Below are 19,590 nucleotides of genomic sequence, written 5' to 3' on the forward strand. Positions count from 1 at the left end.
TTCAACTTCTCTCTACCCATAAGTAACAAAATTTACTAAGTTTTCTTCTCTATCAGAGCAGAAAACTATATAAATACAGTATAATATATAATATATTTGTGTGTATATATATATATATATATCCAATTTTTTTTATTTGTCCATTTTCCTGCTTTCACACATTTTCCCCCAAACTTATATTAGAAATATGTTCAAAATCCCATTTATTTCTTAGGTCCATGTATTTTTTTAATAATAATAATATCTGCTCAATGACAGATATTCCAAGTTTTTTCTTTTGTTTTACTAAAATAATGGTCATAAGTTGTCTTACTCATATGGAATAAATTACACTTGGAAATTTCTCTGTATAATTTAAGTAATTCACTGTATTAGGTTTTTTTCCTAATATATAGATAGTTCTATGTCCATACTTTCACAAATGTTTTCCAAATCTGGTATAAGTAATATTTGTCAATTTCATTTTTTCCATAGGACAACATGTCTTTCTTAAGAATAATTTCTTCTCAAAAGACATATATTATCCCAAGTTTTTTTTCTTTTGATACCAAAAGAAGAGTCATTAGTTGCATTACTCATATGATAACTACATTGACAACCCAAGAAATTCATAAAATTTTATAATAGAGGAACATCTGATACCAGAGTCATCCACATTTTTCTATCATTTATTTGTATATTAGTACCTCAACTGCTCTTCCTGTTAACATAGACTTTAAGAATAATATGTGTAATATGTAGTAATTAAATTTAGTCTCCTCATTATGATACCATTCTCTTATTCAGCTGTGTCTACAATCCCTTCCATAATGACTGGAAAAGTTTTCATCAAGAACACATATCCCTGTGAGGTCCACCCAGGAAAATATCTTTTCCATTAAATAATAGTTGATTTACAATGTTACTTCATTTTCCGCTGTACAGCAAAGTAACTATATATATATATATATATATATATATGTATATATATATGTATATATATATACACATATATTCTTTTTTTTCCTACTATCTTCCATCATATTCTAACCTAAGAGGTTGAACATATTCTATGTGCTATACATTAAGACCCCATTGCTTATCCATTCTAAATGTTTGCATCTACAAACCCCAAATTCTCTGTCCATCCTGCTCCCTCACACTTATCCCCTTGGCAGCTACAAGTCTGCTTTCCATATCCATGATCTGTTTCTCTTTTGTAGATAAAGGAAAATAAACTTGAAAAAATAATTTGACTTAATGTGGTTATTTGAGTGTTATGCTGAAATAATATTACCCAATAATATCAATTCTATGCTCTCATGGTAGCTAACCCACACTTGACCTTTAGAGAGTCTTTAAGACTGTACCTGAAAATTGCCTGATGGATGTTGGCACTGCCTTCCTCCCATAATCTTCCCCCAGGCAAGCTCTTCCTCACATCTCTCTCTCTTACTGAATGCACCTGATTTACCCTAAATATAAGAATAGTTGATTGCTCTGTGACCTCAGCTTTCTGACAGGTTCAAGAAAATATATAACTTTATCTTCCTTTTTCCTATTAGGGTTCAAGAGAAGTGCTTTCCATATTTCTCTATTCCAGGCCAAAAAAAAAAAAAAAAAAAAACCCTAAATACGCAACTGTCTCTAAAGTTATTTGGAAAGAGTGATGGAGAGAAAGAGATAGAGAGAGAGGAGAGAGAGAAAGATAAGGGGAGGGAGGAAGAAAGGGAGAGAATGAGAATGAATGGGAATTTCTCAAATGTCTAATAGAAGATACAATACAAATAACCCATCAGAATTCCAAAGAAATTCTACTTGGGGCAGAAACAAATACACAAGAACTTCCTACTTCTGTTGACATCAAATCTTTATGCATTCCATGCTATAGACTTGCAAAAAAAGAATATTAGAATTGGAGGAATACAGAAGCTTTACTAGGATTCCTGAATAGATGATTGAAACATGGTAAAAGAACTTGAAATAATCTAAAAATTATTCCCAAGCCTATATGCAGCCAGTGTGAGGGGGTCAGATTTTAGGTCTCTGCGTAAAAAAAAGCACAAATGAAACTTTCCACAGAAAAGAAAATCATGGACTCGGAGAATAGACTTGTGGTTGCCTGGGAGATGAGGAGAGGGAGGGAGTGGGATGGATTGGGAGCTTGGGGTTAATGGATGCAAACTATTGCTTTTGGAATGGATTAACAATGAGATCCTGCTGTGTAGCACTGGGAACTATGTCTAGTCACTTATGATGGAGAAAGAGAATGTGAGAAAAAAGTATGTATACATGTATGTTTAACTGGGACCCCATGCTGTACAGTGGGGGAAAAAATTGTGTCAGGGTAATAACAATAAAAAAATAAAAAATTAAAATTAAAAAAACAAAAGCATAGAATGGTGGCCCCTCAAGCATTCTCCCTGCAGGGGACCCTGGGAGGAAATCAAGGGCACAACTCCCTGACTCCTAGGACCAGATAATCCTGGACTAACTTCTTATCATAAGAGATTCTCGAGGGTCCTTATGAGCTAGGTAAATGTGGAACTCAGACACAGTCATAATAGCTACTATGGATTGAGCATCCGATCTGTGCAAGGTAATTTCCTATGAGCTCTGCAATATTATCACTTCTCACACCAACTTCTTAGGAGGAATTTTTCCCATGTGTAGAAAAAGGAATGAATGCCAAAGTGTTTTATTTCCTGACAAGTGGGAAATAAGGAGAACATGTAAACTTATGTCAGCAGAAGCAGAATGACTGAGTCCAACATTTGACTACCTTATATCAGACAGGCGGTAAGCAGGAAGATGTTTAATGGAAGAGACTTAACAATACCTATACTCGATTCTAACACTGGACCACAGTCTTGATTCTCAAAGAACAGGACCTGTAATACCAACTAAAACTGGGAGTCTGTTACAAAATGCAAAATCTCTGGGCCAAAATACTCCTGCAAGAACAGAGTCCATACTTAAATAAGATCTCCTAATGTTTCATGTACAGATTCACGTTGTAAGAAATGATTGTTTAGAATAGTGTTTCTCAACCTCATCACTATTGACATTGTGCTGTAGAATTCCTTGTGTGGGGGTTGTCCTGTGCTTTGTAGGTTTTTTTAATTAAAGTATAATTGATTTAGAGTGTTGTTCCAATTTCTTCTGTACAACAATGGACCCAGCCACACACACATTCTTTTTCTCATACCATCTTCCACTATTTTCTATCCCAAGATATTGGATACCTGGGCTGTACAGTAGGACTTCATTGCTTATCCATTCTAAATGTAATAGTTAGAATCTGCCAATTCCAAACTGTGCTTTGTAGTTTGCTGACCTGCATCCTTGGACTCAACCCACTACATCCAGTAGCACTTCCCTGGGTTGGGCAAAAAAAAAATTTCTCTATATATTGCCAAGTGTCCTCTGGAGGCACAGTTATCTCTGAATGAAAACTACTGGCCTAGATCATAAGACCTAGAAGTATCTTATGTCCTAATCAAAGTGTATCCCTTAACAGTTCATAACTTTGAGCCCATCACATGCCCTCGGGAACCACAAGTTTGCAAATTTAGAATGAGGCTTATAATTGTACAGACCTTACAGGATGGACTTTTGCAAAAACAATGAATGAGTCAGTACATATAATTTTCTAAGCTCAGCCCATGGTGCATTATAATTACCAAGTGTTTTTGATAAATAAAGGACTGAATGCCAACTTTTCACTTGCACTACAAGTATGAAAGTCAGATAATCAGTGAGGTCCTACTATACAGCACAGGGAACTATAGTCAGTCTCGGGATAGAATATGGTAGATGTGTATGTATGTGTGACTAGGTCACTTTGCTGTGCAGTAGAAACTGATGCAACATTGTAAATCAACTATAATTTAATTTTTTAAAAAATTTTTAAACTCCTGATTGATCTGTTAATAACTTTATAAAGCCAAAGATTACTTTATCCATGGTTTTACAGCAAAGAAACACATCCCTATCCCTTATTGAGGAAGAAATAATGACCTTCTGGAGATATTAAGAGCCACGTTCTCCAATTACAAGTCGATTCTTTAAAGACCTAGGGGAACTAGTCAAGACAGGTTATCCAGCCTTAGCTTGGAGAAAACTTTGACCCACACTGGGAAAAGTTTCAATGTTAGACCTCTCTCTGGAAGCCAGGAGAGATCATGGGGTAGTAATAAAAATTGGATACACTTGACTTCTAACCTGATCTCTTGGGAACAGCAAATCAGTACAGAAATTTCCCATTCTGTCCAGACAATCTCCCATGAGGACATGTGCTCAGGGTTGCAGTAACTGTGGAAAATGTGTTAATGAGCAGGTATAATGAGCAGATACCATGAATACACAGAGCTGCAAATATCTCCATTGCTCCCATGTCTGAGCATGTCCAACCTTGAGCTGGAGAAGGCATGGTTTCTGCATTTGGATTCCTAAGTCTGGCTCAGGGATCCAGTATCTCTCCTTCCTACTCTTCTGTCGGGAGACAAGTGCTTTAGTCTCTACTATTAACCATCTAGGGAGGAATTTGGACTTGCACACAGAGAACTTCTTCTCAGGCTTCCCATCAAGGTGAGTACAAGAGCCCAACTGACACTGCAGGAAAATGTCAGAGAGAACAAAACCCAAGAATACATACCTGAGCACACGCAAAAACTTAAACAGCTGGCCCAGAGCAGAGAGATCTCTATGTTTGTTTGCTTGATTAACTAATTTATAAAGCAATTTATTTAATATGTTAAAAGAAGTGTCTATCATATTCAGCCATACAAGGAATATTTTTGACAGTTAAATATGGGAATGAAAATCTAGTTGGATGAGACTCCAGAAGAAGCAGAATGCACAGGGGTGTCAGTAAAATTGGAACATTTCCAAGGGGATTTGCTCCTTAGGGAGGGAGGAAAATAGATTTTTAGATGAGAAGGGATTTTCAGAAATGAGGATATCTTATTTATTTTTTAGATTTTTAAGATGATGAGGTATATTTGAGTATATTCTGTATTATTACCAAGATATAGATCACTACTTCCCTTTGCAACCACAGTGCTTAAGACACGCATTTTACAGAATCTTCGCTTATACTGAGTATACACTCTAAAAATCGCATTTAATGCACCAACAAGCAGAAGATAAAGAGCTTTAGTTTGCAATTATTTCATTACATATATATATATATATGTGTGTGTGTGTGTGTGTGTGTATATTTACTTTTTCTACTGCAAATTGTCTATGCATGTTCTTTGCTTTATATACTGGTGGTGTCTGAGTGTTTTTATTCTTTGAGGGATTTTTTTTAGTACACATTCTTTTTAAATTTATTTGATCTCTAACTCTGAGACAAAAGGCTAGGAACTGCACTCCAACACATGGAAGAAGGGGAGAATGATAGGTGTCTTTAACATCTTGACAAGTCTTCTATGCTGAAAAGAGATACGTGTAGCTTCACTTTCCCCACTCTTCCCCTCCCCCACGTAGGTGTGACAGGCACCATTTCTGTGGCACCATTTCACCAAAACTGCTCTAAGCTGCATCCACTTCCCCTACCCTGGATTCTGTATCCATATTTTCTTTTTATTCCTGTTTTTTTTTTATATATATTGCACTCTTTCAAAGAATTTCAATTTTTAAAACAAGTTTACTATTTGTCTTTTAAATAGTGTATGTAGGTGTAATGTATTTGTTGGGTTGTGAGAGTTTATAAATTTTGAATATTCAAATCTACCAGTCATATTTTATCCTCCCTCCCATTGCTAAAAGCAAAACTAGAAAGTTCTGCATCTGTAATAGTAATAAACTCCCATTTATATGCATCTGTAATAGTAATAAACTACCTTTTATATGCATTATCATCATATTTCATGTTTTATTCTTTCTGCCACCATTTGCTTTTTGTGAGGAGATCGGTTTTTTCGGGATTTTTTCCCTTTTTTTTTTTTTTTTTTTTTTTTTTTTTTTAGTGCTGCACTTGTGGCATATGGAGGTTCCCAGGCTAGGGGTCCAATCAGAGCTGTAGCCGCTAGTCTACCAGGGCCACAGCAATGTGGGATCCGAGCCACATCTCTGACCTACACCACAACTCACTGCAACACCGGATCCTTAACCCACTGAGTGAAGCCAGGATCGAAACCGCAACCTCATGGTTCCTAGTCGGATTCGTTAACCACTGAGCCACTACAGGAACTCCAGGAGATCTATTTTTAAAACAGCAATTATTTCCAGAGACCTTGTGGAACACATGCTTTTGCATTTAATTAAAAATTGCTTACTTCTTTTTCATAAGCATGTGTGAATCTATATATGGTTTTAAAGGTTGAAATTTTATTTTAGACACCAATTCCTTCACTATTTGTTTGAATAATTTTTCCTATTTTTTAGGCTTTGTCCATTTTATTGTTATTTAAAACCTGTGTTAATCTATTGTTATTATAAATTTTTTCTTTCAAAATTTATCGTATTATTTTGCTCTATTTTGTTTAATAAAGTTGCTTTGAATCCAGTATATGTTAATTTCCCTTGCTATTCATTTTATTTTATAAATATTATTTTCTAAAAAAAAATTATTTCCTTATAAATGCTAACTGTTTTGAAACCACGAGAGTGAACAAAGCAGATAGGTCCCTGCACATCTAGATCTCAATTTTTTTTTTTTAATTTCAGTGAAAATGTTTTTTGTTTTTTTTGTTGTTTTTTTTTTTTTTATTTTCCCACTGTACAGCAAGGGGGTCAGGTTATCCTTACATGTATACATTACAATTACATTTTTCCCCCACCCTTTCTTCTGTTGCAACATGAGTATTTAGACAAAGTTCTCAATGCTATTCAGCAGGATCTCCTTGAAAATCTATTCTAAGTTGTGTCTGATAAGCCCAAGCTCCCGATCCCTCCCACTCCCTCCCCCTCCCATCAGGCAGCCAACCCAAATGTCCATCACATTTTTTATTATTTTTTTTTCTCTTTTTGCCATTTCTTGGGCTGCTCCCGCAGCATATGGAGGTTCCCAGGCTAGGGGTCTAATTGGAGCTGTAGCTGCCAGCCTACGCCAGAGCCACAGCAACAAGGGATCCAAGCTGCATCTGCAACCTACTCCACAGCTCATGGCAATGCCGGATCGTTAACCCACTGAGCAAGGGCAGGGATTGAATCCCCAACCTCATGGTTTCTAGTCGAATTCGTTAACCACTGCACCATGACGGGAACTCCTGGGTCTCACATTTTAATGGAGAAAGACGACTAAGATAAGATAAATGCATATATGACAAAATATCCTCAGGTATAAATCAAGTAAAGGAAAGGGTAGGATTTTATGGCATATGTAGCTCATTATAGAGCATATTTTGTGGAGGCCCTTGCCTGTGGGACAAATTCAAACACAGAAGTAGAGCACGCCCAATGGGTTTGTCAAAAAAGGCACAAGTGGGAGTTCCCATTGTGGCTTAGAGGGAACTACCCATGACTAGCATCCATGACAATGTGGGTTTGATCCCTGGCCTCATGCAGTGGGTTCAGGATTGCAACAAGCTGCAGCATAGGTCTCAGATAGAGCTCGGACCCCATGTTTTCTATTGCTGTGGTAGAGGCTGGAAGTTGTAGCTCCAATTCAACCCCTAGCCCTGGAATTTCCACATGCTGCATGTGTGGCCCCCAAAAGAAAAAAAAGCAAAAATGAACCTATCTACAAAACAGAAACAGATGCACAGATGTAGAAAACAGACTTGTGGTTGCCAAGGGGGAGGAGGAGGAAGTGAGATGGATGGGGAGTTGGGGTTGGTAGATGCAAACTACTACATTTAGAATGGATAAGAAATGAGGTCCTACTGTATAGCACATGGAACTATATCCAGTTTCTTGGAATAAAACATGATGGAAGTTTTTATGAGAAAGGGAATGTGTATGTATGGACGACTGTGTCACTATGCTGTACAGCAGAAACTGGCCCAATACTGTAAATCAACTATGCTTTAAAACAAAATTTTAAGAAGAAAAAAAAAAAAAAGATCAAAACCTAAAGCCCAAGAATAAGACAAAAGATGCTGCATGAGGAAAGTACTACAAGGGCGGCCTCACCCTCTAATGAATCATATTTTAAAAGTGTGGCCAAATAGGGAAAAAATGGAATTAAAATCTGATCAGGGCCTGATGTGGAGATGATCATGAGGTAAAGGGAGAAAAGAAAATGCAGTCAGAGTGTGGTCCCTTGAGTTTGAGCTCACGTCAGCACCCATGCTGCTGCCTGTGCTCTCTGTAACCAGACTCTTCTGTTGAATCCTTTGTTTATATTGCTTCTCCCTCAGCAGGACTAGCCTTAATTTAAAATATTTCCTGGAGTTCCCGTCGTGGCGCAGTGGTTAACAAATCCGACTAGGAACCATGAGGTTGAGGGTTCAATCCCTGCCCTTGCTCAGTGGGTTAGCGATCCGGCATTGCCGTGAGCTGTGGTGTAGGTTGCAGATGTGGTTCAGATCCCACGTTGCTGTGGCTCTGGCATAAGCTGGCAGCTACAGCTCCGATTAGACCCCTAGCCTGGGAACCTCCATATGCCACAGAAGCGGCCCAAGAAATGGCAAAAAGACCCAAAAAAATTTGAAAAAAAAATTATTCCTGAGGGAGTTCCCGCCTTGGGCTCAGAGGAAACGAATATGACTATTACCCATGAGGATGTGGGTTTCATTCCTGGCCTTGCTCAGTGGGTTAAGGATCCAGCTTTGCCATGAGCTGTGGTGTAGACACAGCAACAGCTTGGATCCCACATTGCTGTGGCTGTAGTGTAGGCCTCAGCTACAGCTCCAATTCGACCCCTAGCTGGGAACTTCCATATGCTGCAGGTGCAGCCCTGAAAAACAAAAATAAGTAAAATAAAATGCAGTCATCCCTGAATTTACTTCAGGCAATATGTCCCACAGAAAACATGCCTTTTACATGTGATCCAGTGAGTGTTCCCAGGCAAGTAAAAATACATATGTATCAGAGTTCCTGCTGTGGGGCAGTGAGTTAATTATCTGGTTTGTCTTTGTGATGTTGCTGGTTTGATCCCTGGCCTGGCACAGTGGCTTAAAGATCCAGGATTGCAGCAGATCACAGATGTGGCTCTGATCTGATCCCTGGCCCAGGAACTTCCATGCCACAGGTGTGGCAGAAAAGGCAATATATATATATGAATATGCATGTGTGTGTGCGTGCACACGCACACACACACACACACACACACACACACACTTTAACCAAGAGAACCAAAAGACCTTTCTATGTATGATGCACCCTGATAGCTATTTTGTGTTTAATTTGTTCTATTCTATTTTATTCTTCCAAACCATAATCTTCCCTCCTAACAGGTCTGATCTCAGAGCATGGAACAACTTTCCTCCATCATATCTTCTATACCTCTGTTAATATTTCTCGGCTTCTTTTTTTAACCTCATCATTGGCAATTTTGTGAAGATATATTCTTTCACTTCTTTATGCAATAATCATTTGTTCAGCTACTGTTCCCAACTAAATGAAGTTTGCGGGGGGGGGGGACTGGAGAGTGTTTATAACATTGATTCATGCCTCAAGGTACTCACAGTCTAGCATAAAATAAAAGATATGGAGTTAAATAAAAATTATGCAGTGAAAACCCTATATCAAAATTATTGCAAGAGAAAGTGTCCTTTTTCTGTGGGAATGTATAAAAAGATTTCATGGAGGAAATGATCCAGGCAGCCTGAAAAAGGAGATGAAGTTTTGAAGATAGGAAGGAAAAATTCTAAATAAACCAGTGGTTGACTCTCCAAGCAGAGAGAAACAGGTGTATATAGGCTCTGGGTCTTAGGCCTGTGGCATCAAGTGAAGCTGTGCCTCATGTTCAATATTTTTTGTTCTTTCTTTTTTAAATTAATTTTATTTTTATTAAGCTATAGCTGATTTACAATATTATGACAACTTTTGCTGTGCAGCAAAAATTGTACATATATATTATTTTTCTCATACTATCTTATATAGAGTCATATATATATATATATATATATATATATATATATATATATATATTCTTTTTCTCATACTATCTTCCATCATGTTCTATCCCAGCAGATTGGGTACAGTTCCCTGTGCTATATAGTAGAGTCTCATTGCTTATCCAATCTAAATGTGATAGTTTGCATTCACCAGTCCCAAACTCAAGTTCAATATTTATAAGATTCCTATGGGTGAGGACTGCATGAGTGTAAAGTTGGCAGTTCAGTCAGGCAAGCCTAGGATTTGAAACTATGGAAACTGGGGTTCATTCTCCAATAAAGAGTGTTTGGAAGAGAGTTAAGTTGGAGAGTTGGACACTTAGCTTTGTAACATGGAAATATTTGTCTGGGTTAATGTGAATATTGGCTAGAGGGATGTCAGTTATCATAGGTGGGAAAGATGACAAGAAACTGAAATCAGACTGTAGAAATGGGGACCAAGAGATGGGAAAGCAATGGAGACATCTGAGAGAGAGAAGAGAAAAACAGTCAAATCTCATTGCCAGAAGTAACCATTCATTTACTAACAGGAAGGAACTATGCTAAGCTTTATATAGATATGTGTTGATTAAATTGGTCAACTGCCTTTGGATGGGTACCAATATCCCGACTATTCAAGTAAGGATGAACCATGTAAAATGGTTCTGGTGGCTCTCCACATTCAAACATCAAATACATGAAGATGCAAAATTCAAATCTAGAGCTTCGAGCTACAAAGGATTTGAATTTGATGTCATTTAGAAAAGTCTCTTACCAATTCATTTCTTAAAATCCTCTAGGTTTGTTGTGTATTTGCCATTATAAATTGTGAGTTTATTCCCTTCGTTCATTTTTCTAGTGTGGTGTACATCTGGTCATATATCTGATAATGTAAATATATCATTCCTTTCTCTTTTGGATAAAATGTTTTTTGCTGCTTTGCTATTCCGGGCATCAGGGGGAATAACAGGGGTTGGAAAGCTGCCAGCACCAAGGAAGCTTTATCCTCATCACAAACTCTAGAGATCACCTGAGTTTATTTGATCATTTTTCCCCCAAATATCCCTTTTCCTGTTTGTTTTTTAAACTGAATTTTTTTTTTTTTTTTTTTTTTTTTTTTTTTTTTTTTTTTTTTTTGCTATTTCTTTGGGCCGCTCCTGCAGCATATGGAGGTTCCCAGGCTAGGGGATGAATCGGAGCTGTAGCTGCCAGCCTACGCCAGAGCCACAGCAATGCGGGATCCGAGCCGCGTCTGCAACCTACACCACAGCTCACGGCAATGCCGGATCGTTAACCCACTGAGCAAGGGCAGGGACCGAACCCGCAACCTCATGGTTCCTAGTCGGATTCATTAACCACTGCGCCACGACGGGAACTCCTAATCTGAATTTTTGTTTCTTTAAATACTTTATACAAAATATTCATATTAAGATAGAGCCCCTCTGACCTGTGTGATGTGATAACTCATTGAAGGTTTAATTTGCATTTCTCTAACAAAAAGCTATGTTTAACATATTTTCAAATGTCTACTGACCATTCATATGCCTATTTAGACCTTCTGCTCATGTTTGATTGAGCTGTTTTATTTTGTTGTTTTTGAGTTGTATGCGTCTTTTGTATATTTTGGAAAGAACATGATGGAAGATAATATGAGAAAAAGAATGTACGTATGTGTATGACTGAGTCACCTTGATGTACAGCACAAATTGACACAACATTGTAAATCAACTATATCTTAATTTTAAAATTAAAAATTAAAAAATAGATGGAGCCACATGTTTACATTTTGAGAGGAGACAACCGGAATATAGGCACTATTTCTACTGTTTCTGGGAAAGATAGTCTACCGTTAACATCTTGCCTTATATCGCTGTTTTCCTAATTACCGTGGCTAAGGGTGAAAATAGCCTGGTAGTAGCACCATCCAGGAGGCTACAGTGTGTGCGTGTGTGCGTGCGTGTGTGTGTGTGTGTGTGTGTGTGTGTGTGTGTGTGTGTGTTTGTGTGTGTGTGTGTTGTGGGTCATGGACACTTAATGCAGGGAAAGGATACCTAAGTCCATATTCTCCAATATGAGACCCTTAAAATACAGGTGCTATAATAGCAACCAAGATATAAAAACATGGAGGTGGCACATTTTGAATCATGGGATTTTGTGGACACAAACTAATAAAGTGCAAGTAATGATATGTGAACTAAGGACTCCCTGTGACTTGAAGTTTCAGCTTTGTCAGAGAGGCCACCTTGTTCCTCCAAATTCTCTGACACCATCTTTCATCATTATCCCTCTTGTACTTTCCCCTGGGACACAATGACTTACTTTTGAGCCTTGATTTTCTGAAACAGGTGCCTTTTCAGAGCCGTTTCCCTGGCCATTCCCTCTGATCAGCACACACTTCCCCCAGATAGACTCATGTGTCCTGTCCTCTCTTCCATGTGGTCTTTGTTCAAATGTTTCCGGTCTACCTAATGATTCAGAAGAAAAAAAAAAAGTTAACTCTCTTCTTATACTCAATTTATTTATTTCACAGCACCTGCCTCCATCTGATAATTTGTATGATTTATTTCTCCTTATAATCTCTCTCCATCATAGAATTACAGCACCCTCTACCCTGCAATTTACATTTCCTAAATGTATGACAGAATTCCTCATCAAAAATGTAAAATGCATGACTACTTAGACAAAAAGCTGAATGCAGGATAGGAATTCCTATTCAGAAATGGCACAGGGGATCGCTTAAAGAGGAAAATGTCACACAAACTTTAAAGATATTTGTTTTTCAAATGCAAAATATAAATAGTAGAATTTTATGTTTGCAATAAAAATTCTTGAGAAATTTAGTTATACTATTTTTTTCTCCTGGTAGTCACTTCCAATACATGGAACTAAGGAATGACACACGAATTTCAGTATTCCTTCTTCTAGGATTATCAAAAGAACCAGAACTGCAGGCCCTCATACTTGGGCTTTTCTTCTCCATGTACCTGATCACTGTATTTGGAAATCTGCTCCTCATCCTGGCTGTTATCTCAGACTCCCATCTCCACACACCCATGTACTTCTTCCTCTCCAACCTGTCCTTTACAGACATCTGTTTCACCTCCACCACCATCCCAAAGATGCTGATGAATATAAAGACAAAGATCAATGTTATAACCTATGAAGGCTGTATCTCCCAGATATACTTTTTCCTACTTTTTGCTTCACTGGAAAATTTTCTTCTTGCTGTGATGGCCTATGACCGCTTTGTGGCTATCTGCTACCCCCTACACTACACAGTCATCATGAAACCCTGGCTCTGTGGAATTCTGGTTCTGGTGTCCTGGATGATAAGTGCCCTGAATTCCTTGTTACAAAGCCTAATGGTGTTGTGGCTATCCTTCTGTACAAAAGTGGAAATCCCCCACTTTTTCTGTGAAATCAATCAGGTGGTACAACTTGCTTGTTCTGACACATTTCTTAATGACATAACGATGTATTTTGCAGCTGGGATGTTGGGTGGTGCTTCCCTTAGTGGGATTCTTTACTCATATTCTAAAATAGTTTCCACCATACGAGAAATCACATCAGTGCAGGGGAAGTATAAGGCATTTTCCACCTGTGCATCTCACCTCTCAGTTGTTTCATTATTTTATTGTACAGTCTTAGGAGTGTACTTTAGCTCTGCTGGTACCCACAGTTCAAACTCAAGTGCCATTGCCTCAGTGATGTACACTGTGGTCACACCCATGCTGAACCCCTTCATCTACAGTCTAAGGAACAAAGACATAAAGACGGCTCTGAAAAGAATCATTGGGATCACTGTCACATGAAGGCTAATTGTCCTAGGACTGAAGAAGTGCCCATGATTTTAGGGCTCAAAATTCAGAGCTAGGAATTGCTATTCTCTGATTAGATTGTTGAAATGTTGCAGAAACCGCAAAAACTGTGGCATTTGAAGGAGCAAAACGGCACTTGAAGATATGAAAAAGCAAGGTTTATTCAGCACCGGTGCAGGCTAAGAGGAATCACCTTCAGAGTCTGAGCACCAGGTCTTCATTCTCAGCAACTTTTACACATTACAAGGTCTTGATTTCCCCATGTAAGCATCCGGGACCTCCCCCCTTCCTGGAGCAGACATTGTTCCTCCCTAAAATATTGAGCAAGCAAGATTACAGAAGCGGAACTGATAAGTAATGCTGGGAACACATCTAGCTGGGCTGCTGGCTTGGGCATAGGGTACATAGTTGCTACATTATTACAATAAGTGTGGTATGAGGCAAGCATAGCTGAAAAGGCTTGCAGCTGCCTTTTTGGCCGGGGGGGGGGGGGGGGGGGGGGGGGGGGGGGAAGAAGAAAGAGAAGAAGAAGAAGAAGGGGGGGAGAAGAAGAAGAAGGGGGGGGTTGTTGTTCCTTAGTTAAAACTCTTATTTCAGAAGTAGAACTCGCTCCTTCTATTTTTTTTTTTTGAAATTTCCATTTATTTGAACTAAACTCCTCTACACAATTTAAATCACTCATAAAGCTTCTGCTTTGTCTGGTATATAAACAGATTCCACTTTGTCCATATTCGTACATTCATATTCATACATACATTCACACATTCACAAAGTTTTTCCCAAGCTCGGATCAGAAATGTTTGGTAGTTCCTGTTGCAGCTCAGCAGGTTAAGAACTTGACTAGTATCCATGAGGATGTGGGTTTGATTCCTGGCCTAATTCAGTGGATTAAGGATCCTATGTTGCCACAAGCTGCAGGCATAGGTCACAGATCAGGCTTGGATCCCACATTGCTGTGGCATAGGCCAGAAGCTGCAGCTCCATTTAGAGCCCTAGCCTGGGAAATTTCATATGCTACAGGTGTGCTGTAAAAAGAAAAAGAAGAGGAATTCCCTTCGTGGCACAGTGGTTAACAAATCTGACTAGGAACCATGAGGTTGTGGGTTTGATCCCTGCCCTTGCTCAGTGGGTTAACGATCCGGTGTTGCTGTGAGCTGCTTGCGGTGTAGGTTGCAGACGCAGCTCAGATCCCATGTTGCTGTGGCTATGGCGTAGGCCGGTGGCTACAGGTCTGAGACCCCTAGCCTGGGAATCTCCATATGCCACGGGAGCGGCCCAAGAAATAGCAAAAAGACAAAAAAGAAAAAGAAAAAAAAAGAAAAATATATATATATTTGAAAAATTGCATATCTTATATAGGTCAACTTGAATTTCCTAAAAATAATTTTGTTCTCAAATGACAAGTATCATGCCATGTAGTTTTCCCCTAATTTTCCTGGAGGAACAATCATGAGGTACAATAATTGCATGGCCAAAAATCTATACTTGTCAACTACGATCATTTATGTGATTTCATTGTAAAGGAAATTATGAAGTTCAAATTTTACTTTAGTCCACCTCTTATTGCATTATTACCTTAACCTCTCTTCTTCAAAATGTAGTCTGTAAAATTGTTCCATTTAATTCTCAGCCTATTGATAGTATGCTATTGGCTAAGAATGTCTGAGGCACTCACCTAAGCCTGTGTTACTTGTGACAAGACCACAGAGACATTTCCCTGACCAAGTCCACGCTGTGGCTGGATTGGCCCTTTGGTTCTTATTATGAATGCAAGATGCATTTCAGCAGTATCTATTGGGGAACTTTAAAAAAATAAATTCATGAGTCCTAGAGGGTGCACAGCATGCCTGAGGGCGAGGCAAATAGGTCTCTGGTAGAGAAAGAAAGAGATGGAAAGAAAAAGAAAGCACAAATTGGGGGCTCTGCCTTTAATGGGTTCTGGGGGTGGTGATGGTTAGGATTCTGCTAGTTCACTCTTTATTGGTGAATTTAAAACATAAGCATGGAATTAAGGCATGGCAAGGGGAAATTAGGTTCATACATGTTACCCGTTATCTGTTTACTCAAGGCTTTGTAAAAGAGGAACTTCATAGGTCGGCGTGCTTATCTAGTATCTGTGTCATACAGCTGACAATACGATTATTTGACACGGTCGCTGTTTTTCTTTTGGGGGGGGTTATTTAGGGCTGTCTCTGCAGCATATGGAAGTTCTCAGCCCAGGGGGTTGAATTGGAGCTGCAGCCGCTGATCTACACCAGAGCCACAGCAATGCAGGATCTGAGCCGTGTCTGCGACCTACACCACAGCTCACTGCAACACCAGATCCTTAACCTACTGGCCGGGAATGGAAACCACATCCTCATGGATACTAGTAGGATCATAACCTGCTGAGCCACCATGGAAACTCCAACATGCTTATCTTGGGATGATTCAGAAACCAAAAGCTGAATTTAAGTATTTACATTACAATCCAAAATTTTAATATCACATACTTACACTGCAAGCATGCATTCTTCTGGTTTTATTTCACTATTCACCTAGGTGTCTAAAATGCCTAACATAGTAACTGGCAAAAATTTGATTATCAAATATGTATCTTCCAATGAAGTCTACATGGAAAGACAAATTAGGATAAATTAACTTGATATGATCGTAGTGTTATAGATGACCATAAATATCAGGAAGCAAAATGTCAAATTTTTGCTGCTGAGTAAAATATTTCTTTTCATACTGCACATTGATTTATTAAAGCCTGGAGGATAAGTAACCACAGATTGAAGAGGTTTATTCAGTAAGGTGAAGAATGGCTACTATTGTCTTATTACTTTGTTATCTTTCTGTTTCTGCTTGAAAATTTCTAATGTTACTTACTAATATAACTCTATTGTTCAAGTAAATATTTCCCCTTTTTAATTTTATTATTATTTTATTTAAGTATAATTGACTTACAATGTTGTAGTACTTTAAGGAGTACAGCAAAATGATTAAGTCACACATATACATATATCCATATTTTCCCATATAAATTATTACAGATTAAGTAGACTTCCTTGTGCTATACCATAGGTCTTTGTTAATTGTCTATTTTAAATACAGTGGTGTGTGTATGTTGTACTCATCCTCCCAATTTATTCACCCCCTCTCATGGATTCCCCTATGATAACCAAAAGTTTGATTTTGAAATTTGTGTGTTATTTTCTGTTTTATAAATATGTTATCTTGTGTCATTTTTATTAGATTCCACACATAGTGATATCATATGATACTGTCTTCCTCTGTCTATCTTCCTTCCCTTAATATGAAGATCTCTAGGTCCATCCATTTTGCTGCAAATGGCATTGTTTTGTTCTTTTTTATGGCTGAGTAATGCTCCATTGTATATATGAACCACAACTTCCATTGATAGACATATAGGTTCCTTCCATGTTTTGGCAATCTTAAATACTGCTTCAATGAATAATGGGATATCCATTGTACCCCTTTGGGGTGCATGTATCTTCTTCAATAATGGTTTTCTAAGACAGATGCTGAATCATATGGTAGTTCTATATTTAGCTCTTTAAATAAACTTCATACTATTCCCCACAGTGGTTGTGCCAATTTACATCCCAATCAACAGTGTAGGAAAATTTCCTTTTCTCCACACTGTCTCCAGTATTTATTGTCTTGTAGACTTTTAGATGATGGCCATTCTGGCTGGTGTAAGGTTGTACCTTATAGTAGTTATTATTTGCATTACTCTAATAATTAATGATTAATGTCGAGCATTATTTCGTATGTTTTTTGACCATCTGCAATTTTTCTTTGAAGAAATGTCTACTTAGATCTTCTGCCCACTTTTTGATTGGGCTTTTTTTTTATATTGCGCTTCATGAGAGGACATGTTTCGGAGATTGGGCCCTTGTAGGTTGCATCATTTGCAAAGATTTTCACCTATTCTGTGAGTTATCTTTTTTTAATATTTTACTTTTTAAATTTTTTTTGTATAATGATTTTCACTTTTTCCATTCTGGCTGGTTTACAGTGTTCTGTCAATTTTCCACTGTATAGCATGGTGACCTATTTACACATACATATATACATATTTTTTCTCACATTACAATATTCCATCATGTGACTGGACATGCTACACAGCAGGACCTCATTGCTAATCCATTCCAAAGGCAATAGTCTGCATCTATTAACCCCAAGCTCCTCATCCATCACACTTCCTCCCCGCCCTCTTGACAACCGCAAGTCTATTCTCCAAGTCCATGGTTTTCTTTTCTGTGGAAAGGTTCATTTACGCCATATATTAGATTCCTTTATTGTGCAAAATCTTTTTAGTTTAATTAGGTCCCATGAGTTTATTTTTGTTTTTATTGCCATATACTAGGAGGTGAATCAAACAAGATGCTGCTGTGATTTGTGTCAAAGAGCATTCCACCTATGTTTTCCTCTGGGAGTTTATTGCATCTGGTCTTACCTTTAGGCCTTTAATTAATTTTGAGTTTATTTTTGTGTATGGTATTAGAGAGTGTTCTATTTTCATTCCTTTATATGTAGCTTTTCTGTTTTCCCAGCACAACTTATTGAATAGGCTTTCTTTCCTCCATTATATATTCTTGTCTCCTTTGTCATAGATTAGTTGAAAATACTTGAGTGGGTTTATTTCTGTTTATTCTGTTACACTGATCCATATGTGTGGTTTTGTGCCAGTACCATATTGTTTTGATGACTCTAGCTTTGTAGTATAGTCTGAAGTCAGGAAGCCAGAGTCCTCCAGTTCTACTCTTCTTTCTCAGGAGTGGCTGTGGCTATTTGGGATCTTTGGTGTTTCCATACAAATTTTTAAAATGTTTGTTCTAGTTCTGTGAAAAATACCTTGGTAATTTTGTAGGGACTGTGTTGAATCTGTAGATTGCCTTGGGTATTATAGTCATTTTGGCAATATTGATTTTTCCAATCCAAGAGCATGGTATATCTTTCCATCTGTTTGTGCTATCTTTGTTTTTTTTTTTAAGAATCTTGTTTTGGTTTTTAACATACAATTGCCATTGGGTTTTTTTTTTTTTTTTTGTCTTTTTGCCATTTCTTGGGCCACTCCCACAGCATATGGAGTTTCCCAGACTAGGGGTCTAATCAGACCTGTAGCCGCCAGCCTATGCCAGAGCCACAGCAATGCAGGATCTGAGCCACATCTGTGACCTACATCGCAGCTCACAGAAACACCAAATCGTTAACCCACTGAGCAAGGGCAGGGATCGAACCCGCAACCTCATGATTCCTAGTTGGATTCGTTAACCACTGCGCTACGACGGGAACTCCTATCTTTGATTTCTTTAATCAGTATCTTATAGTCTTCAGAGTACAGGTCTTTTGAATGTGGGTATTTTATTCTTTTTGATGCAATGGTAAATGGGATTGTTTCCCTAATTTCACTCTCTGATAGTTTCATTGTTAGTATATAGAAATGCAGCTGATTTCTGTTTCTTGATTTTGTATCCTGCAACTTTACCAAATTCATTGATGAGCTCTAAGAGTTTTCCAGTAGTGTCTTTCTGACTTTCTATGAATATTATCAAGTAATCTGTAAATAGCGATATTTTTAGTTCTTTGTTTCCAATTTGGATTCCTTTTATTTCTTTTCCTTCTCTGATTGCTGTGGCTAGGACTTCCAAAACTAGGCTGAATAACAGTGGTGAAAGTGCACATCCTTGTTTTGTTCCTGATCTTAGCAAAACTGCTTTCAGTTTTTCAGCATTGAGATTGATGTTAGCTGTGGGTTTATCACATATGGCTTTTATTATATTGAGGTAGTTTCC

The 19,590-nt window shown here is 38.0% G+C and overlaps 1 protein-coding gene across 1 annotated transcript; it reads left to right on the forward strand.

Annotated features, from left to right (window-relative positions):
• Window positions 12,848-13,780, forward strand: LOC100518060 (olfactory receptor 7A17-like). The gene has a single exon (XM_003123381.1). The coding sequence runs from the start codon at window positions 12,848-12,850 to the stop codon at window positions 13,778-13,780; it is 933 nt and encodes a 310-aa protein (XP_003123429.1).

Source organism: Sus scrofa, chromosome 2, assembly GCF_000003025.6.
Source record: "Sus scrofa isolate TJ Tabasco breed Duroc chromosome 2, Sscrofa11.1, whole genome shotgun sequence".
NCBI lineage: Eukaryota > Metazoa > Chordata > Mammalia > Artiodactyla > Suidae > Sus > Sus scrofa.